The following is a 21,964-nucleotide window of genomic DNA, read 5'->3' as shown; positions in this document are numbered from 1 at the left end:
CTCTTAGGCACTGGTGGAATGAAGCATTATGACATCACAATATCTGCTCTGGATACCAGAGACTGTCATTCTGTAGTGTCTGTTTCAACCTCAGTCCTTCTACACCAGCATTCTTCAAAGCAAAGCTTGCGGGTCAGTGGTTGTGGCCATTCATACTCTGATTCTTCCCTCTCTCCTTAAAGAATGACATGAAGATGGTTTCCCGCGGTTATCCGCGGGGACGGGGACGGTGATGAATTTTGTCACCGTGTCATCAGTGTCTGCAGTCAGACCTCAGAGCTAGTCATAAGGAAAGACTCATATGCAGACTATCATTGATCGTATTTATCTCAGGAGGACTGTTATAGTAAACAATTGTACCTGCCCTATTCAGGTTTATTATTCATCGTCCATTGATATTAAATTGAAGCGATACTTAGCTTGGGTGAAGATTCTCTACCCAGCCAACTCAATCGACGGAAGATCTCCGTTTTGCCCAAGAATCATTACATCGGGCTTCTTCAAGAAATTAGTACTTTATCATCTGGAACTACTGCCTTAACCCGAGTAACGGCATATATTCGCCAATGGAGCTCGAACTTAAAGTACTAACTGCACACTAATTCACATATTAACTGCATGCCGTTAGGGGTTTGGAACTGGGCATGTTTTGGGCAGAGAATGTATATGGATAGCAAATAGCATTTGGCACAAGATACTTCCTGCATGCATCACACATGGAACAAGTGTGGGTGCATGTACCATTTCTCCAAGAGGATGCATTAAATGCAGCTGAGCACACTGCAAATAGTTTTAACTCAGTGGTATCAAACTCGCAACCTGGAACATTGACCGCCTCACTGCTGTAACCTCACGCAAGCGCTTTCCTGCAGCTTTCTGCAGGTTGCACTGCTTTCAGCTATGTATAGCTGAAATTATGAGAAGCAATTAAGGAAAGATTTATAAACTATAACGAGTTTTACCTCATGCAAAGTTGTCATTTCTTTAATAAGACATCAACTATTTTTTCGACGGCCCTCCAAGTACCTACAAATCCAAAATGTGGCCCTGCAAAGGGTTTGATTTTGAGACCGCTGAATTAATATGAGGTAAAGAAGTTTTAACTGCAGAGGACATGCCGGGCATATGCCCTATCAGTTACCACAGAGCCTCCATACTTGCTCTATGTTAATATTTGCTGTTAAAGCACAGCAAGTGTACAAATTTGCCACATTTTAGAACTGTGGTCTCAAACTCGTGGCCCGGGAGCCACATGCGGCCCACCAGGTATTATTTTGAGGCCCTTGGTATGTTTATCATAATCACAAAAGTAAAATAAAACAGTTTCTTGATCATATGTCTCTTTAGCTATAAATTACAATATTATTATTAAGACTTGGCCAAAAGGAAAGATTTAGAAACTATAAGGAGTTTTACTTCATGCAAAATTGTCATTTCTTTAATAAGACATTAACTATTTTTTCAGAGGCCCTCCAAGTATCTCCAAATCCCAAATGTGGCCCTGCAAAGGGTTTGAGTTTGAGACCACTGTTTTAGAATGAGGGTCCCCAAGTTTATACCTGAGCCAGTAGAAGGTTAAGTATCCAAGGCCACAAGAAGCACTAGTGGGATTTGAACTTTGGCTGCTCTGGTTCTTGCCACCTTGAGGAGTGTGTGGCGCAGTGGTTGGATCTACAGCCTCAGCACCCTGGGGTTGTGGGTTCAAACCCCGCGCTGCTCCTTGTGACCCTGGGCAAGTCACTTAATCCTCCATAGCCCCAGGTACATTAGATAGATTGTGAGCCCTCCGGGACAGAGAGGGAAAATGCTTGAGTACCTGATTGTAAAAACCGCTTAGATAACCTTGATAGGCGGTATATAAAATCCTAATAAACTTGAAACTTGAAACTTGAAACCTTTGTGCATTTAGTGGAAATAAACACTAATTAAAAGTTATTTTCAGATATTTAAATGAAAATTGAAATTTTATCACTATATATTTCTAGGCAATGAAAATGTGTGTGTACATGTTAATAGACCACCCTCGCTTATACCTATATTTCTCATTACAATTCAATTATCTTTGGCAGCAGCTTTAACTGTTGCATAAAAAACAAGTAAATGAACACATTTACTCAGCTTGCATAGCTCTGCACTACTTCCTTAACATTTTTAGGATTAACAGATTAATGCAATCTATTCTTATTTCTATTATGGAGCTTAAGGTTTCCCCTTACAGTGCAATTATCGTAGTTGGCCTAGTGGAAAGACAAAAGATCACTGTTTTGGCTAAAATACCAGCAAAGTGAAAAGTAAGATGTCAAAAATATGTTCAAGCATTCCATTAGTGCTAGTAATTGCAAAATGTCATGCTAACACCAGTCGATTAGCAGACGAGAGCTGATAGTAGTAGCTTGGTGAATCATGCTGGTGGTGCCACATTTTAATTAAAAAAAAAAAAAAAAAAGATTTTTTTATTTTTTTCCTAGTGCAAGTTCTAACAGCAGGAGAACTCTGGGCAGAAAATATGATCAGTAGATTTCCTTGCTACGATAAGATGCTCAAGCTTAGGGTTAAGAGACGTACGGATTGCCCCGGATATGTCCAGGTTTTCAAAACCCAGCACTTTGTCCGGGCTTTGAAAAGCTTTCCTTCGAGCAGGAGGGCATCCGCGCATGAGACGCGATGATGTCACGTGCTCATGCAAGTGACGTCATTGCATCATATCCATGCATGCACGGATGTCCTGCCCAAAGAGAGTAGGTAGCAGGGGGCGGGATTGGCGGCGGAGCTGGGGCAGGATAGGGGGCGTGACGGGGTGGGGATAGGGCAGGCCTGGGGTCTGGTCAAGGGGTCTGGATTTTCCAGATGGAAAATCTGGTAACCCTACTTATGTTGCTTTGGGATATTACAAGCATAGGTGTATGTTCTCATGATAAAACCTATTGTCAGGCTCAATCATTGTACAAATTAGTACAGGCAGTCCTCGAGTTACAGACACCCAATTTAAGTATGACTCGTACACAACCACATTAAGAACAGTATGTGGTTGTGCGTGCTGTACCTTAGAGGGAACACTGGTACAGACAGTTGGCCCTTTTGTCAGCTGCGAATAGAGGTATGCAGCAAGAATCTTAAAATCTACAAAAACTAGAGGGCATCATTTGAGGTTACAGGGAGGAAGACTTAGGAGCAATGTTAGGAAATTCTTCTTCACGGAGAGGGTGGTAGATGCCTGGAACGCCCTCCCGAGGAAGTGGTGGAGAGGAAAACGGTGATGGAATTCAAAAAACCATGGGATAAAAATTGAGGATTTCTAATTAGAAAATGAAGGATGTAAAGTAAAGAACTAAGGCACGGTCTGTGTCCCATATATGGTAATTCGGTGTAGGATGGGCTGGGGTGAGCATCAATGGGAACTCCACTAATTTGGAACATGAGGATGTATTGGTTGTACACATGGATGTATTGGTTAGAAAATGCTTCTCGATATTATGGAAACTCAGAACCATCAGAAAATATTTTGATGCAGTATCATTCCGCTTATTGGTTCAATCTTCCATTTCAAGCATGCTTGATTATTGTAACATTTATTTGGGAACTTTAAAAAAAAAAAAAACCTTCAAAGACTCCAAGTTATTCAAAATTCGGCAATTCAACTGATTTTTGGCTTGAAAAAATGGGAACTTATAAGTCCCTATTATCAAAAACTACACTGGCTGCCCTTGAAAGCTAGAGTTTTGTTTAAATTTTTTTGTCTGTTTTAAATCAATATTTGGTATGGCCCCTAAGTACTGTACTTGGTTTCTCATTTTAATTTGGACAGTTCTATTAGGTCTACACATAGAATGTTCACCTATCCAACAATAAAGGCCTACCGTTATAAAAGATTCCTGGACAGAACTCTTGCTTTCCAGGCAGGTAAATGGAACGATTGGCTGGGTAACATTATTATGCATTCCTCATCCTATTTTAGCTTTAGAAAATCAGTAAAAATGAAACTATTTAATTGATTTGTAATCTAAGAATTTTATAGTTTTTACTTCTTCTATTCTGTATGCTTGTATTTGATGACTTTACATTGTAACTTTTTTCTGATTGTCCAGCACCTCTTATTGTAAACCGCCTTGAACTATTATGGCTTTGGCAGTATATAAGAATAAAATTATTATTATGTTAATGGCCAGACTTTACGGTAGATATCCTGCAAACAACGGGATGGTTGGATAGGCTGGAGTGAGCTTGGACGGCAACATCTTTATTTAGAGCCAAGGACAATGCTAGGCTAAACTAAACTAAAGCTTAACTTTATATACCAGGTCATCAACCAAAGGAAGCTCGACTCTGTTTACAGCAATTAGATAAAAACTAACAAAAGTTTACAATGATTAAATAAAAACTAAATAAAGTACTGTAATAGTAAAAGTTTCAAAGAGACTAGTTTTCAAAATGTTTAGCAAAAAGAAAAGTTTTTAGAAATTTACAGAAAGATTGGAAAGAACTGGGGCCCTCAGAATTAAGGGGAGTTCATTCCATAGTTGAAAAATTTGAAAGCCAGAGATTGACTGAAGATCTTAACTCCTTTAATTCCCTTTCTAGAAGGGAATTGTTGGATGCCTCCTGCAAAGGAAAATCTGTAAGCATTCCATAATAAGGGAACAAGGGAATAAAAATGCCATATAAAATTCTGAAAGAGATGCAAGTAGATTTGAATTGAATTCTAAGATAAACTGGGAGCCAATGAAGACTCAGGAGCAAAGGGGGTCACATGGTCAAATTTACTTTTTCCAAAAATCAACTTTGCAGCAGTATTCAGGATTAATTGTAATCTTTGGAGACAGATCTTTGCGATGCCAAGATAGATAGCGTTGCAGTAATCTAGTTGAGATAATATGATTGATTGGTCCAAGACAGAGAAATGTCGATGATGAAAAAGATGTCTAACCTTCCTCAACATTCGTAAACTAAAAAAGCATTTCTTGACCAGGGAATTTATTTGGTCCTTAAAGATAAGAGAGGGATCAAAAAGGACTCCCAATACAGTATCTTAGAAGAGAACTTGATCTGCAAAGAGGCCCCAGATTCCAAAGCTACAGTAGGAGGAATACATTCCAATTTTGGACCTAACCACAGAAGTTTAGTTTTAGTTGTATTAAGCTTCATCCGGACAGAAAGAGCCCAGTCTACGGCCCAGAAATATCAAAGAAAAGACAAGTTGATTTAATCATGTATTTTTTAATGGGTATAACTTATGGGCAGACAGGATGCACCGTTCAGGACTTTATCTGCTGTCATTTACTATGTTACTATGTTCAAGTTTTGAGTTACATACAAATCTGACTTAAGAACAGCTTTAAAAATATAACTGCCTGTACACATAATAAAAGAAGCTTTATATACAAATGCTTTTTCCCTAATCTGCCTCCCTCAAAATGAATCAATAGCTCAGTTTAGAGTATAGCTGGGGGCAACTGGAAGTAAAATCTCCCCTTCCACAGCATTCCCAGTATGAAAGCCCAGCAAGTTTTTGTGCATGGATCAAAGAGAGAAATCAAATCCGTGAAACTCAATTGCTTTCTCATCATCTGACTTCTAACACCAGTCTTGTTCTCAAGAGTGCCTTAAAAGCTGAAAACCATGAGGGTAATATACGATACTGTCAATGATCAAATCACAAGAGAAAGCGTTTCAGGGCAGCTGGGACACACAGAGGTCCCCCCGGCTGCAACAAGAACTGCATTCTCCCAGGCATGAGAACCAAAAGCTATTTCCCCTCTTATTTTGCAGTTTTGGATGACAGGAACATGATAAAAATCCAAAGCTCAGTCACATCAATGCCCGGCATAGACAAAGGCTCTTTGTGATTGACAAGAAGGAACCTATAAAAGCATTCAATTTTTCTTCCTCTAGGGATGGTTCTGGACAGAGACACTTGAAATTTTAGACCTTAAAAGCTTCTCCCATTACTCTTTGCTCACCTTGCAGGTAAACGTCCTCCTAGTTCACTGGCTCGCCGTTGCAAACCTGAAACTGAATCCGCCCTGAAAACTGGTAAAGGGGGGAAGAAAATGTGCCATCTGTTGGGCTCCTGCAATTTTGGCACTGCTTGTCTGTAGGCCATGTACTTGCCCCCTTCTCTTGATATTGCTGCAACTATGTGTTAGAATTCAGTCATTTAGAACAAGAGGGTGCGTTTCATAAAACTCCAGGTGTTTCTGTTCTTGGTCAGAGAAGTAAGTAAAACCTCTGCAACCTGCAGTTTTTATGATTCCGGCCATTCAGACAGAAGCACTAATTTGTTTCGTTGCTGCATTCAATGAGTTCATGAAAACAGAAATTAGAAACTTCTCTTTATAATGACAGGGGTTGCCATGCTGCTTATTTTTAAAAAAATTGGAAAAATTGGGATAGACTAAATTACATATTCTGGTGGGAATCCCTTTGTTATATTTTTAAAATGGAGCGATTTATGGCCATTCAGCAAAGGAAATTACAGAAAATTTATGGATGTTTGGGAACCGTTAACTACTGTAAGGATTGATCTCTTTAGATGTCCCTTTAAACATACACATCCAGGGCAGGAGGGGATGGAGGGGGGTACGTTTTGGAATTGGTTTAAGGGGTATGTATTGATTTTTCTTGAAGGTATTTATTTATTTATTAATAGGTGGAAGGGTGGGGGGAAATAATTTTCCTTTTTATAAATTTTTGTAAGTTTAATGTGCTTTAATTTTAATATTCTATGTAAGTATATTAATTATTGTGCACTTCTGTAGTTTAAAAATTGAATAAGGAATTAAAAAAAACAACAACCAGAAATTAGAAATTACCTTCTAGAGAAAATACCAAAATACTTTTGTTAAAGTGGGTCTAGACTTAGTATGCCATTACAATAACTTAAGACTTGTCAAGAACTTGGGTTGTAAAAGTGAAATTTGTTTTCACCGTGGGTCAGGACTAGAGAGTTGGGCGGAGACAGAAATCCCGGCCGTCCCCACCAGTATCCCCCTGTCTCCGTCCATCCCCGCGAGGAATCCCCTTCATCCTCGCCCATCCCCACGAAGAATCTCCTCTGTCCCCACCCGTCCCCCCCCTAAAAATTACCTGTCCTCATAAATAGTAGCAATTACTTCTCACAGTTTTGATTTTTTTTTTTTTAAGTCTTAGTTTATTTAAACCAACAATAAAATACAATATAAACAAATACACTCCCCCTCTGTATTTGCGGTGGTTAGGGGCAGAGCCAGCCCGTGAATACTGAAAATTCACAAATAACTTTTGGCCCGACTCTGACCCACCCCCGCCTCCCTCCTGCATCTCGGAGCTTACATGGTGGTCTAGTGGTGACGCGGGGCAGGAGCGATCTTCCTACACTCCTGCCCCATGCAGAGCCGTCATTGAAAATGGCTGCCATGAGTTCCCGTTATAGTCTCGTGAGACCACGGGAACTCTCAGCAGCCATTTGATGACAGCTCTGCATGGGGCAGGGGTATAGGAAGGTCGATTCACTAGAGGGGGGGGGGGGTCCTGGCACAAAAAACACAAATAGTCGAAACTGTGGGTGCTGAAACCGCGAATATGGAAGGAGGAGTGTAACAGTGAACAGAAATAAGAGATGCATACATCACCGGAAAGAATTAGAATAGACATTAGGTCATGTGACTGTAGGGTCGACCATTACTTGTTAAAAGAAATAAGAGAGTTGGATATTTTGGCAATATAAAGCTCATATCTGTAGAGCAAACAAATCTGGTTCCACCATCTGGCGTAGGTAACTTGTGAGAGGTCCTTCCAAGATCCACAAATTGTTTTTAATGCAGCATCAAAATCATTTAAAGCAGAATTGAGAGGCACTTTTCAGAACAATGGTTGCATAAGAAAAATGGGCCAAAACTCAACTGGAAAACCCAAAACCAACTCTGCAAGTACTTCATTTTGTACTAAACACAATTGGTGGCATAACCATGAGAGGGGGCTGGGCGTCTCCCTCAAAATGAACATCTCCCTTGCTGTAGCTGGTGATGTCATCACATAGCGTTCGTGCATGCGCGGACTTCCTCCCTTCCCGACACAGCTTTTCAAAACCCGGACAAAGTGCGCGTGGCATCAACACACAGCATTTGCGCATGCGCGGACTTCCTCCCTGCCCAACACAGCTTTTTAAAACCCAGACAAACTGCTGGGTTTCGAAAAGCTGTCCGGACCCTCCCGGACATGTCCTCAAAAAGAGGAGAAGTCCAGGGAAATCCAGACGTCTGGTAACCCGGTAACCCTACTACAACCACTAGATATTCTGCTTGGCTGTGGTAAAAGCCAACCTTGCTATTGCTTAACACCTGTGAGTCTTGTTCTAAAGTCTAGCTAGGGCCAAACCGTGTTACCTGACTGAAGAAAGACTGTTGTAAGGGTCACAAGCCATGGACCATATCTTGTGTCCTGTCAGCCAAAGGCCCCTCTCAGGACTTTTTGAACAACGAGACTGTTCTTTATATACCTAGCCCTGTGAAATAAGACTCGGGGGGTTTCTTTTTGGAGCTAATAAAGAGTTTTCCTTTCTACTTGTGATTGTGTCTGCCTGTGTGGGCCCAAACCCAAACCCCGCTCGCGCTGTTACAGTCTATAAAGGTCATGGACATAGCCGCTGCCTTAAATGTGAAAATATTACTTTACAAGGTCTAATACATCCCTCAAGGCCGATTTATTTTGCTTCTCTCTGTAGAATAAAAACCTGCATTGAAATTCCCTTTGGTTTTCTGTTGTTGGGCTGGGAATGAAAATAGATTTTGCATCTGTAAAAACATATAATAAGCATTAGTACCCAAAGGCAACTGGTTCCTATCACCTAGATAATTAAAGTCAGGATGTTTGCCTCATTTTCTTGACTGGATCAGATCTTATCTAGCATTTTCACGCCACTACTGAACGCTTGCCATTGTTACTTTTAGGAACATCTAATCTTCATTTCAAATGGCAATATTGCTTTAACAGCATTTAGAAAACATCATTTACAAAGGATCTTTCAAATAATATATTATTTAAAGATGCGAGAGCTAAAATCGCATGTACCCAACAAATCTCTCAGAGGGTAACCTCTAAAAAGGTGGAGAAAAAGATCTCAGTGACTAAATGCCTCAATGTAACCACAATTAAAATAGTGTTATTTCATTCACAGCAGTGGCCCTAAAAATCCTTAAAAATCCTACATTATAGTCATTCTTCTTAAACAGATTGTTTAATCCATATAATTTTTCTACTTATCCCCCAAAAAGCCATAAAAGAAGTTCCCAAAAACAAATTACACCAGAGGAAGGGAACCACCTCACCAAGGCACTAAGGCCCAGATTCACTAAGGGCACGGTTCGGATCCGATCCATGAGGGATCCTATCCGTGCCCGGGGGGGGGCTGATTCACGAATCGCCCTCATGCAAATGAGGGCGATTGGAATCATGCCCCCAATCGAGAGCCCGGATCGCATAGCAATCTCGACGCATGCGCAGACCTTTTTTTTTACTCTAACTTTTTTAACTTTTTAGCGAGCCCAGCAAGCCCATGGTTTTAACCCGTTTTAAACCCACGGGCTCGCACTGCAGGGGAAGGCCAGGACAGATGCAGGGCAGCACTCGGGGCAGAGAGAGCAGGAGAGTCGCGGCAGAAGCAGAACAGCGCTCGGGGCAGAGAGAGCAGGAGAGTCGGGGGCAGAGAGCGCAGGAGTCGCAGCAGAAGCAGAACAGCGCTCGGGGCTGAGAGAGCAGGAGAGTCGCGGCAGAAGCAGAACAGCGCTCGGGGCTGAGAGAGCAGGAGAATCGGGAGTAGAGAGAGCAGGAGAGTCACAGCAGAAACAGGGCAGTGCTCGGGGTAGAAAGAGCAGGAGAGTCAGGGGCAGAGAGCTGGAAAGTCGAGGCAGAGAGAGCAGGAAAATCAGGATAGAAGCAGGGCGGCACTCGGGGCAGAGAGAGCAGGAGAGTCGGGGGCAGAGAGCGCAGGAGTCGCAGCAGAAGCAGAACAGCGCTCGGGGCTGAGAGAGCAGGAGAGTCGGGAGCAGAGAGCGCAGGAGAGTCACGGCAGAAACAGGGCAGTGCTCGGGGTAGAAAGAGCAGGAGAGTCAGGGGCAGAGAGCTGGAAAGTCGAGGCAGAGAGAGCAGGAGAATCAGGATAGAAGCAGGGCGGCACTCGGGGCAGAGAGAGCAGGAGAGTCGAGGGCAGAGAGCGCAGGAGTCGCGGGAGAAGCAGAACAGCGCTCGGGGCAGATAGAGCAGGAGAGTCGGGAGCAGAGAGCACAGGAGAGTCACGGCAGAAACAGGGCAGTGCTCGGGGTAAAAAGAGCAGGAGAGTCAGGGGCAGAGAGCTGGAAAGTCAAGGCAGAGAGAGCAGGAGAATCAGGATAGAAGCAGGGCGGCACTAGGGGCAGAGAGAGCAGGAGAATCGAGGACAGAGAGCGCAGGAGTCGCGGCAGAAGCAGAACAGCTCTCGGGGCAGAAAGAGCAGGAGAGTTGGGAGCAGAGAGCGCAGGAGAGTCACGGCAGAAACAGGGCAATGCTCTGGGTAGAGAGAGCAGGAGAAGAGAGCTGGAAAGTCAGGGCAGACAGCAGGAAATGCAGTCGGAAAGCAGTGAACGACTGGTTCCCAGCTGTTGCTTGTTTGCTGATCGGCCAGCCCAGTCGGTGTTGCAGTTTTTGGTTAGTGAATCGCTGCGTGCCTACATTTGAATGCCGTTCCCCCTCATTTGCATGCGCGGATCGGAGGATGATCGGGACAGAGGTTAGTGAATCAGGTCGGAGGAAAATCGGGTTGCAAAGTGGTCACTTAGTGCTTAGTGAATCTAGCCCTAAAGAGGATAACACATCTTAAACCTTAGTACGGTTCCCTTCATACGGTGTGTACTTATACTAACAACACAAGTATATGAGGTTCACACAACAAATAATACCACTCCCTCAAAAACACCACAGCATACATAAACTCATGATAAGCTTACTGAGATTTCAAGGGAAAATTTGCAGCGACAATGGTCAAAGACCAAATTTCAAAAACAAAATCCCACAAGGTAGGAAAAAGCCTCAGAACCCCTCCCACACCAGCCAATAATTAGACTTTGAAGGTAGGGAAACGGCACAGGGGTAAGTTAATTTTGGGATAAAGCTGGAATGCTGGGAGGGGGAGGGAGCATGAACTCGCCACAGAAGGAAGGGAAGGTGAATGAACATGGGACACAGAAGGGAAGGAATAGAAAGGGAGAATTGATGGGCATGAGTGTATGAGTGAGAGATGGTGCACATGGGGAAAGGAAGAAAGGGAAATGGGCAGAGAGAGAGATGCTAACCAGTGCCTGTGACATTGATGCCAGTTAGAGAATCGGGGTGGTTACGGACGGTTCATAAAATAAATCGTGCGAGACAACGGCGCGCCGACAACTGAGCGCAAGGTTGACGGTGCGCCGAAGAAAAGCACTATTTTAAAGGGTTCCGACCGGGGGTGTTGGTGGAGAATCCCCCTATTTTATTTAACAGACATTGCGCTGGCGTTGTGGGGGGTTTGGGGGGTTATAACCCCTCTCATTATACTTGAAACCGAACTTTTTGCCTGTTTTTTAGGGAAAAAGTTCAGTTTTAAGTATAATGTGGGGGGGGGGTTACAACCCCCCAAACCCCCCACAACGCCAGCGCAATGTCTGTTAAGTAAAGTGGGGGGGTTCCCCCCCACACCCCCTGTTGGAGCCCTTTAAAATAGTGATTTTCTTCAGCGCGCCGTCAACCTTGCGCTCAGTTGTCTGCGCTCAGTTGTCGGCGCGCCGTTGTCTCGCGCGATTTAGTCCCGTCACCGTTACGGACAGATGCGATTCTATAAAGGACGCCATATACAATTCTCAAAAGCCACTTAGGCGGCTTCTGAGGCCGAGCATCCTATACAGATTCAGGCCCTAGAAGTTTATTATGTTGGATTTATGTTGGATGAGGATATGATGTTCTTTGATTTAGAACAGCTATTGATTGTCAATGGAGTGTATTGTCTCGAAGAGAAGAGTCTTTAGTTTTTTTTTCAAAACCTGAGATAACAGGGTTCCATTTTGGTGACTTATCTAAGAAGCTGCTTATTTATTTATTTATTTTAAAACTTTCTTTTCCACCTACAATCTAGGCAGGTTACAATAAAAACAAACACAGAATATTTCACATAACCTTCACAACAAAAACTGCAACAAGCAACCCTTCTACATCATTTCCTCTTCTAAAATTTCAAATATAAAATCTCACAAAGACATTTCGATTAAAAAGGAATATTTAGAAAAACGCTCGTACAAATAAGCATGCTTTCAATTCCTTTTTAATCTCAAATGACCTGGCAACTGGTTCCACAATCGTAGACCTGCAACTGAAATTGCTTTTATGTGTGTCCTTTTATAATGAGTCTCCCTCCAACTGACCTCAATCGACAATCGCATCGCTGTTTCCGATCTTAAAGAACGTGCTGGCAGATACTTCCGTCAGTGCATGGGTTAAATGCCAAGATGCTGTGCGACGTAGATCAGTGTTCTTCAACCACCGGTCCATGGACCAGTGCCGGTCCACAGAAATTTCCTGCTGGTCCACAGGGCCAGCACGTGCATCAGGCCCAAAACTGTGTTCTTCAACCGCTGGTCCACGGTGCGATCGATGTGGCGTTATCTTCGAGCCAGGTCCCTCTTCCTAACTGATTCAGTGCACAAAGCCAAGGGCAGTGGCTCCTACGGGCATCCTGCGCCCGGAACCGGAAGCCTTCTCTCTGACATCGCAACGTCAGAGGGAAGGCTTCCAGATGAGGCACGGGACGTGCAAGGTGCAATTAGTACTATTCTGGGGGCGGGGTCTGGGGTGGACATTGGGTAGAGGAGGGCGGGGTCTGGCCCATGACTTAGCCCAGTGTTCTTCAAGCGCTGGTCCACGGACTGATGCCGGTACACAGAATAATTCTTTTATTTCTGCTGGTCCATAGGTGTAAAAAGGTTGAAAAACACTGACATAGATTGTTTGATGAACAACTGTCAAAACTTGATATTTAATCCTAAACTCCATCGGTAACCAGTGTAGTTGTTTTAACACTGTTAACACTGAACAGGTACCTTGTGGGGAAGGATTTTTGGGGATCATCTAAGTCTCAGTAGGGTGGGACCTTAAGGAATCAGTGAGATTACTAGCCTTACTTAAGCAACTGTTGTCCTGTTTTGAACTGTTGGGCTCATTATTTTTTTTCTTCAGTAAAGTTTAATTTTTATTTTGGGACTCCAGCTATTATACGGCCTATGAGCTTGATCTCCATGGGCCCAGGAACATTTTGCTTTTTTTTTTTCTACTGTTGAATTTTGATTCCAGATTACAACCAAGATTTCTCTACCCTGTAAATTCTGAAGGGGGACCATTACCTGTTACAGGGAGAGTCCCATTAAGAGACTACACTAACCTGATATGACCTGGGTAATCAGAGCCTGCTATTTCAGACCCAAAGCCTCAGCCTGCAAGCCTCTTACATTTCCAACATAGCTGTGGTCAGGCTTTGGATCCTTGACTGCAGTCCAGTGGTTTCTGTCTGGATTTTATGCAGTCAGGTTCACTGCATGATCACAAAATCTATTCAGACAGATCAATTGCCTATGCACAAAGCAGAGGTCTAAAGCAGGAGGATTATGCTTTGCCTGCCAGCGATCCAATGTCAAAACTAAGGGATGAGGATCAGTAAACAAGATCCTGACAGAAGGGGGGAAAAAAAGGCAATCGTGGGAAACTAAACTTAACTAAACCTTAAGTTTGTACACCGCATCGTCTCCATAAAGATAGAGCTCGGCACGGTTTACAGGTAATTCAATAAATGAGGGAAGAGGATAGTTAGCTGCCACAACTACAAAAAGGCCAGGTGCCGGCCTATAAGCCTTCCCCAGATGTCAATTTTGACATTGGAGAGAAGGTTCGGGCCAGCCAACGTCAGAATTGATGTCGGGGGAAGGCTTGTGGGCCGGCACCTGGCCTTTTTGTAGTTGTGGCAGCAGCAGGAGGGGAAATAAATGAAGCAGGCAAGGAGCGGGGTGAGGGCGGCAGCGGGCAGGCAGCAGTCGGTCCGCATACCCCCTGGGGTCCGCGAACCGTGCATTGAGAAACCCTGGGCTAGATGGACCATTGGTCTGACCCAGCAAGGCTATTCTTATGTTTTTATGTTCCTGTAACAGGAGCTGGTTCTGACACCCGCAGAAAAGCTGCCGTCCTAGGTGACTGGCTAATTTGCTTAATAGTTATGCTGGCCCTGGATCTTTCTTGGAATGCGTACATTTATGAAATCGATACGTTCTAGTAAATGCAAGGGTTTGTTTTTTTTTTTCTAGCAATCATTTGCACAATAGTTTATTTCATAAGTTCACATACTCTAGGACCAGGGCACAGAAAATGCACATCCTTCTATCTTGCTTCCCAGGACGACTATCATAACAGCTAGAAGATTTAAAAGAAGGAAATGTTGCATTTTCTTCCTTGATATAAACCTGTTTTAACTTGTGAGGCTTTAGTAGTTAGACCAATGCCTATCAGTAGGATATAGAGCAAGGATTAATTGCCATGGCAACCATTCCAATTTACACAAATTGCTGTGTTTTCTACTAGGTATGAGGAAACACTTTATATACAGGTAACTAAGCTTTTGTGAAGAGCTGGCAATTTTTTTTTCAGTGGACAAGGGGCTTTAGTTTCTGCAAATGCCAAATTAACACAGGATAATGATGGTCTTGTTAAAAGTTCTGTCTCAGGGAGCAATTTGGTTCTCAGAATTGAGCCAAAAAATTCTTCATATTACCCACACAAAGAAATAAGTCTCACTAGAAGTGTACCCCATTCGTTCGAGGGCCCTCTCTGTGAGCTCCCCTCAGCTGCTTGAACTTCCGAGCCAGTGCTCCCATCCTGGTCACAGTTTTCATTAGAGCACAGGCCTCAACCTTCCTTTCTCCTGTGACACCCCTGACAGACAATATTCATGTACAGTGGTACCTCGGTTTACAAGTGTACCGGTTTGCGAGTGTTTTGCAAGACGAGCAAAACATTCGCAAAATCGGCGCCTCAGAAACCGAGCGTGGCTCGATTTATGAGAACCCCCCCCCCCCCGGCGATCCGGCACCCTCCCCCCCGCGATCCAGCACCCCCCCTCCCCCCCCCGCTGCTTCTTACCATCTTCTGGGCCTGGGCACTGGCACTGTGCGTTGGTGCCGGTGCCCAAAGATTGGCTTCCTCCTCTTCTTGCTGGGCCTTGAGCATCTGCGCATGCCCAAGACCTGCGAGTTCACGTTCTCTCCGAGATCTCCAATGCCGGTTCTCATGGAGGGGGGGGGAACGTATCAAAGCGAGTTTCCATTATTTCCTATGGGGAAACTCGCTTTGATAAACGAGCATTTTGGATTACGAGCATGCTCCTGGAATGGATTATGCTCGTAATCCAAGGTAGCACTGTATATGACATACACTGGCTGGAGAAATAGCCTAATGGTTGAACAGTGGTCTGAGGACATGAAGAATTGGATTTGATTCCTACTGACCTTGGCCAAGCCACTTAACTCTGTTACCCCAAGTACAAAATTGTGAACCCCCAAGGGACAGAGGAAGTACCTGCATATAACCTTTATTTATTGATGAGATTTCGATCCCACGTAATCCAAAGTTCTTAGCGCGTTACAATAAAACATCCATAATAAAATAACAGTGTATTTATAGAATTAGTTACCTGATTCAGTCAATGTAGTGCTAGATGGAAGTTTAAAAGAATGTTGAAAACTTAACTCTTCAAGGGCATTTAATTTATAAGATCTGGGGCAGGATTTGAGGTATTGCAGTGACATGTAATTTGACTCTTGTGTTCTGTCAGGTTGATTGTTTTTATATGTTCACTTTATTATGTATGGTGCCTTGCGAACCGCCTAGGTATTTAGGAGATGTATAAATTTTTTAAAATAAATAAATATCAAATTACCAGTAGGAGATTCATTGCATCATTGTTCTACTATTGTAAACACAAATCAGAGAGAAGTACGTTAAGCACGTGTGAACAAAATAGTTCTGAGTAGAGGTCTGCATGGGAACGGGGATCGCGGGAATCCCATGGGTCCCGCGGGAATCCCCCCTAACCCATGGGACTCCCACGGGGACCCCCCTCTGGCCCACGGGACTCCCACAGGGACCCCCTTCTGGCCCACGGGACTCCCACGGGGACCCCCCTCTAGCCAATGGTACTCCCAAGGGGATGGAAGGTTTTGGAAGCAGGGTTCATCTATATAATATAATGGACACGTTGGCCTTAGTAAAAGAGGGGGTTTATAAGTTAATTACATGAACAGAAAACAAAAAAAGGGTTCCACCAAAGAGATTCCACAAGGAAAACAGCAGCGCAAACACAAAAGAAACCGTGGAATTGACGATCCTGTTAGAAGTAATTGCTGTTTTTAATGGGGACGGGTGGGGATGGAGGTAATTCCTTGCGGGGATAGGTGGGGATGGAGAGGATCCTGACGGGGACGGGTGGGGATGGAGAGGATCCTGGCGGGGACAGAAAGGATCCTGGCGAAGACGGGCGGGGATAGGTGGGATTTCTGTCCCTGCTCAGCTCTCTAGTTCTGAGGTCTTTCTTAAACTGGTCAAAACTGGATAAAGTGTGGGCTTCCACTGACAATGCATTCCAATCTTTAGGACCAACAATCTTAAACAAAGATTTTCTGTATGTCTCGACAAAATAAGCAAAAAAAAAAAAAGTGTGCTCATAGAACGCAGATTTCTTTAGCCATATCGTCGGAAAATCTACCCCCAATTGTGAGAGCTTATTACCTCAATATCAGGAGTCCTCAACGGGAATCTACTCTAGCGGAACTGCCTGTAGATAAACAGGCAGATATGAACTTACATGTCTCCCTCTGTATTCGCGATTTCAGCATTCGTGGTTTCGATTATTCACGGTTTTTAGCTTGCAGGCTCCTCCCCCCAAATTGCATCAGCTTGCTTAGAGAAATCGCTGATTTCAAGCGTTTAAAGAGAAAATCACTGATTCTCAGCACTTTGTTCACCGTGTTTTGCCTCTCCTTCAGGAACAGGCCAGGTCTCCCACCGTGTTATTGTGGTTTCACTATATTCACAATGGTTTTTAATAGAAAACAGTGAATAACATATGAAAAAGCTATTCACGGTTTTTCTGTATTTGCGGTTCTGTTAATCCCCTATCACAGCGAATACGGAGGGAGAAGTGTATCTTCTCTAGAAATACTTACTGATAGAACTACCACGCTTGTAACCCTAGCTTTGGAAAGTGACAGGGAGTTTGTTCTTCATTGCCATCATATGAATGACCAGTTTTTAGGCTCAAATGTTAGAATTTTTCCAGATCTTTCTCAAAGAACCAAGAGACACAGGAATGAATTCTTAACCTTGAGGCCAAGGGTTCTGGCTCTGGGGGCTACATTCCTTGTTATGTTTCCTGCAAAATGTTGTGTTTCTTATCAGAACAAGAATTTTCTTTTTTTTTTAGTCTAAACAGCTTCTAGAATTTATCAAGTCAAAAGAAGGGCTGGTAACTGTGCCTAATGATATATGACTTGCCATTCGGCTGTAGGAAGGTGTATCTAATGCCGTCACTCTAGCATTAGTTATTGATAATTTCCACTGAAGTTAATTTCTTTTCTTGATTGAATCAGGTTGGGCAGACTGGATGGACCATGCGGGTCTTTATCTGCCGTCATCTACTATGTTACTATGATAATAAAGTTTCAAAGTTGCCCCTTTACCCTAAAATTGACAGCTGGAAAAAAAAACTACAAACCAGAAAAGACACACCCCGTAATATCAAGACTACAACACCAGATATAGCCAGTCTTCTCTCCAAACATATTGTACACCTACACAAACACAAACCAAAGTATCTATGTCATGAAACCCTAATGAAATCATGTAATCTGTGGATATATGGCCAGGTTCTTCCAAATTGTAGGGAAAGGAGCTTGTATACTGCCTTTTTGTAGTTTTACAACCATTCTCAAAGCAGTTTACATACAGATACTTCCTGCATTTTCTCTATCTACCCAAGTGGGCTCACAATCTATAAAATGAACTTTGGGCAGTGGAGGATTACGTGACTTGCCCAGGGTCACAAGGAGCAACACGGGATTTGAACCCATAATCTCAGGGTGCTGAGGCTGTAGCTCTAACCACTACGCCACACTCCTTCTGGGGCAATCCATTAATACTAATGTAATATAAATATTTCAATCTAACACAGTCCTAGATTTCTTATTTGGCATGCAATAGATTCAAATCTTGGTGTCCCTTCAGTAACACCACAAAATTCCTCTACTGTCAGATACTGTGGAGTAACAAAAATCCCTGCAAATATGCTACTAAGAAACTATAGTATACCCCCGCAAATTCGCAGACTCAGTCATTCGCAGTTTTTTTCTGACCACCTCTTCCGAGACCCTGCCGTGCACATCCTCCGCCACCCCCCCCCACCCCTGCTGCCCTCTCCCGCATGTAATGCAGCCCTCTCCAGAAATTCGGAGCTTCTCCGACCCCCCCCCCCTGATCCGCAAGCGCCACCGCCCGCATCGGCACTAGCAGCGCCCGCCGTCGCCCTTGCAGTCCCTCTCCCGCCTCCGATCCCTGCTCCTAAACCACATCCAATATTTGCAGTTTTTCAAAGTTCACAAATGCTCCGGGAACGCAACCCCCGCAAACTTCGGGGGAGTACTGTATATCTAGAGATCAGAAAGGAGTCTCAATAGTCGTCATGCCCAATATCCATTAAAACTCACTATAGCGCCATAGGGCAAATTGATGATTTAGTACAACTATGAAACTACATTTAATCGTCACTCACTTCAGCTTCTTCCTGCGTACAGACGATTGCAGGAACGAGCTGAACTGACTGCCAGCTTGGTAACGCAGGCAGAGATCCCCTGAGGAAGATCACTGGGATTGAGATGCTCCTATGGCACAAGTGTTTGTGCCTACATTTAGGCAAGCACATGCCAACTTACACTTTATTCTTTAACGGCAATTTCATGAGCAATTGCCCTTAGAGAACTGGCACCTGGCGCCCATATATTTTGCGCCTAAGTTTCGGCGCACGTCCGTGAATCTACCCCGTAATTTCTAAATGGACACAAAACACTCATTTGGGGAAAAAAGGGGGAAAAATAAACCATAAAGTAGAAATGTGATTAACATACCTGAAAAAGAACATGTAGAAAGCAGCTGTGATGCAGAATAAAAGGACCTGTAGGAAGCAAAAAGAGCAGAGTTTGAAAAGGTAATGCAGTGATTTAAATACAATGGTGTTCCTTGAGCCAAGACAGGTCTGGCTGCATTATTGCAGTGGCAGATTCGTTGGCAGGATCTCAGTTCAACTCAAATACCTTAAGTTTCAGGGCATAAAAACATCAGCTGTGTATAGCTAAAGAGGATTTTAAAAAGAAACAGGCAGTCATCCTCCTGTTATGTGCTGATTCTATATCTATTTATGTGTATATCCTTATATTTACAGATAGATATATAAAACCGGGGAATATTCATGGGATCTTCTACTTTGTTCCCTTGTGAAAACACTTATTACACTTCTCCCTCCGTATTCACTGAGATAGGGGATTAATAGACCCACAAAAACAGAAAAATCACTAATAATTTTTTCATATGTTATTCGCTGTTTTCTATTAAAAACCATTGTGAATATGGTGAAACCGCGAATAACATGGTGGGCGATCTGTCCTGTTCCTGAAGGAGAGGCAAAACATGGTGAGGAAAGTGCTGGGAATCAGTGATTTTCTCTGTAAACGCTTGGAATCAGCGATTTCTCTATGCAAGCTGATGTAATTTTGGGGGAAGGAACCAGCAAGCTAAAAAACATGAATCATCGAAACCGCGATTGCTGAAACCATGAATACGAAGGGGGAAGTGTATTCATTCATAATAATGGGAAAAGATGCTTGCAATACTCCAGATTGCCACTGGGGAAGACTACTTCGTGACTCATCATCTATGGCAGAAGTGTCAAATGTCAGTCCTCAAGGGCCGCAATCCAGTTGTGTTTTCAGGATTTCCCCAATGAATATGCATGAGATCTATTTGCATGCACTGTTTTCATTGTATGCTAATAGACGTCATGCATATTCATTGGGGAAATCCTGAAAACCTGACTAGATTGCGGCCCTCGAGGACAGACATTTGACACCCCTGATCTATGGGGACAGGGTAGATTTAGATTAGCCTGGGCATTCATTTCATTCAAGTCAATTAAGTCTTGTAATCAGTTGTGGTGCAGTATGTAGTTGGGTCAGGAATGAACCCCAGCCATTACTGTCCATATTGTCTCTGCTGTCATAATTGGTGGCAGTTCTGCGAGACTGCCACAGGAGGTCGCAGTAGCCAGTTTGAAGCCGGCATGGGCAGGAGTGACTGGGGATCGCTCCTATCCCAACTAAACCACCAGCAATTGTAAGGTAGATTTGGGGAGGGGTAAGAGTGAGGGATACATCTGTTCTGTGGGGAGGAAGGGGTAGAGACTGCTCCTGGTTAGGGGCTTAGGGGAGATGCTATGGGAACACAACACAAGGTTTTGATTTCAGCCAAAAACACATCAGTGTTTTTCTATGAAACCAAAAGGCAACAAATATCATTTTGGGGCCAATTTTGGCACCAAAATTGAAACCAAAAGTCAATCGGTCTCTAGACTTTGTGCTCGGCTCATGATTCAGAAATTACATTTATCTTAGCCAAAAAGAATGAGTAGTAATGGTTAAGGGTATAAGGCAGGGGTGCCCACACTTTTTTGACTCGCGAGCTACTTTTAAAATGACCAAGTCAAAATTATCTACCAACAATAAAATAAAATAAAAAACACAACGCACACTGTACGCATAGAATTGTTAAATATCATTCCTATTCCGGGGTTTTTTCAAAGAGGTCAAAGCAGATGACTCTATGCACTGTCACCTCAGTAACAACCATACAAAAATAGACAAATACCCCCCCCCCCTCCCTTTTTACTAAACCACAATAGCAGTTTTTAGCGCAGGGAGCTGCGCTGAATGCCCAGCGCTGCTCTCGATGCTCATAGGCTCCCTGCGCTAAAAACCACTATTGCGGTTTAGTAAAAGGGGACCATATTGTAAAATATAGACAGCAGATATAAATTCAGACACATTTTGATCACTAAATTTAAAATAAAATCATTTTTCCTACCTTGGCTGGTGATTTCATGAGTCTCTGGTTTGACTTTCTTCTTCTGACTGTGCATCCAATCTTTCTTTCAGCCTGTATGCTTCCTCTTCTCCACACCTCATTCCCTCCCCCAACTTTTTCTTCCTCTCTCCATGACCTTTCTTTCTTTCTCTCTTCATGCCCCCTTTCTTTTTTTTCTGTTTCTCTTCTTTCCTTCTGTCTCCCTGCCTGCGCCCCTTTCTTTCTTTCTTTCTCCCTGCCCTTCCCCAAGCCACTGCCACTACTGCTACCATCGGGGAACAGGACCCAAACCGCCACCAATGGATAACAGGCCCCAAAGCCGACGCCGACTGCCCCATGCTCTCCCTGCTTCGGGATGACCAGCATTCCTCTCCCCGAGTCAATTCTGCCGTCGGAGAGGAAGTTCCGCCCAGCCAGGCAGCGATTGGCTGGCCCGAACTTCCTCTCCGACGGCAGAATTGACGTCGGGGAGAGGAAAACTGATCGGCCCGATAGATCGCCAAGGCAAAGTGAGTCCTGGGTGATCGACTCACTTTGCCTTGGCGAGCTACCGGTTGATCACGATCGACCTATTGGGCACCCCTGGTATAAGGCATCTGGCCGATCTGAGGTTCAATTCCATTCCCCCTCCTCCCACCATACTAACTAACTAACTAACAACAAAAACGGGATGATTTATCTATCTTTCTGACATTCATTACATGACAAAAAATAAATGTATAATGCCCTCTTATTAAATTTAAATCAATTATTTATTAAGAAC

General features: G+C 43.6%; 1 protein-coding gene across 2 annotated transcripts in view; it reads right to left on the bottom strand.

Annotated features, from left to right (window-relative positions):
* Positions 1 to 21,964, bottom strand: part of TMEM135 (transmembrane protein 135) — a 342,691-nt gene that overhangs the window by 83,283 nt on the left and 237,444 nt on the right. For both annotated transcript variants that reach the window (XM_033948492.1, XM_033948491.1), the window contains exon 6: positions 19,194 to 19,240. In XM_033948492.1, the coding sequence (XP_033804383.1) occupies positions 19,194 to 19,240 (47 nt within the window). The remainder of the gene's footprint in view (positions 1 to 19,193; positions 19,241 to 21,964) is intronic.

The sequence above is a fragment of the Geotrypetes seraphini genome, chromosome 6, assembly GCF_902459505.1.
Source record: "Geotrypetes seraphini chromosome 6, aGeoSer1.1, whole genome shotgun sequence".
Classification (NCBI taxonomy): Eukaryota; Metazoa; Chordata; class Amphibia; order Gymnophiona; family Dermophiidae; genus Geotrypetes; species Geotrypetes seraphini.
This window is presented reverse-complemented; position numbering and strand designations above follow the sequence as displayed.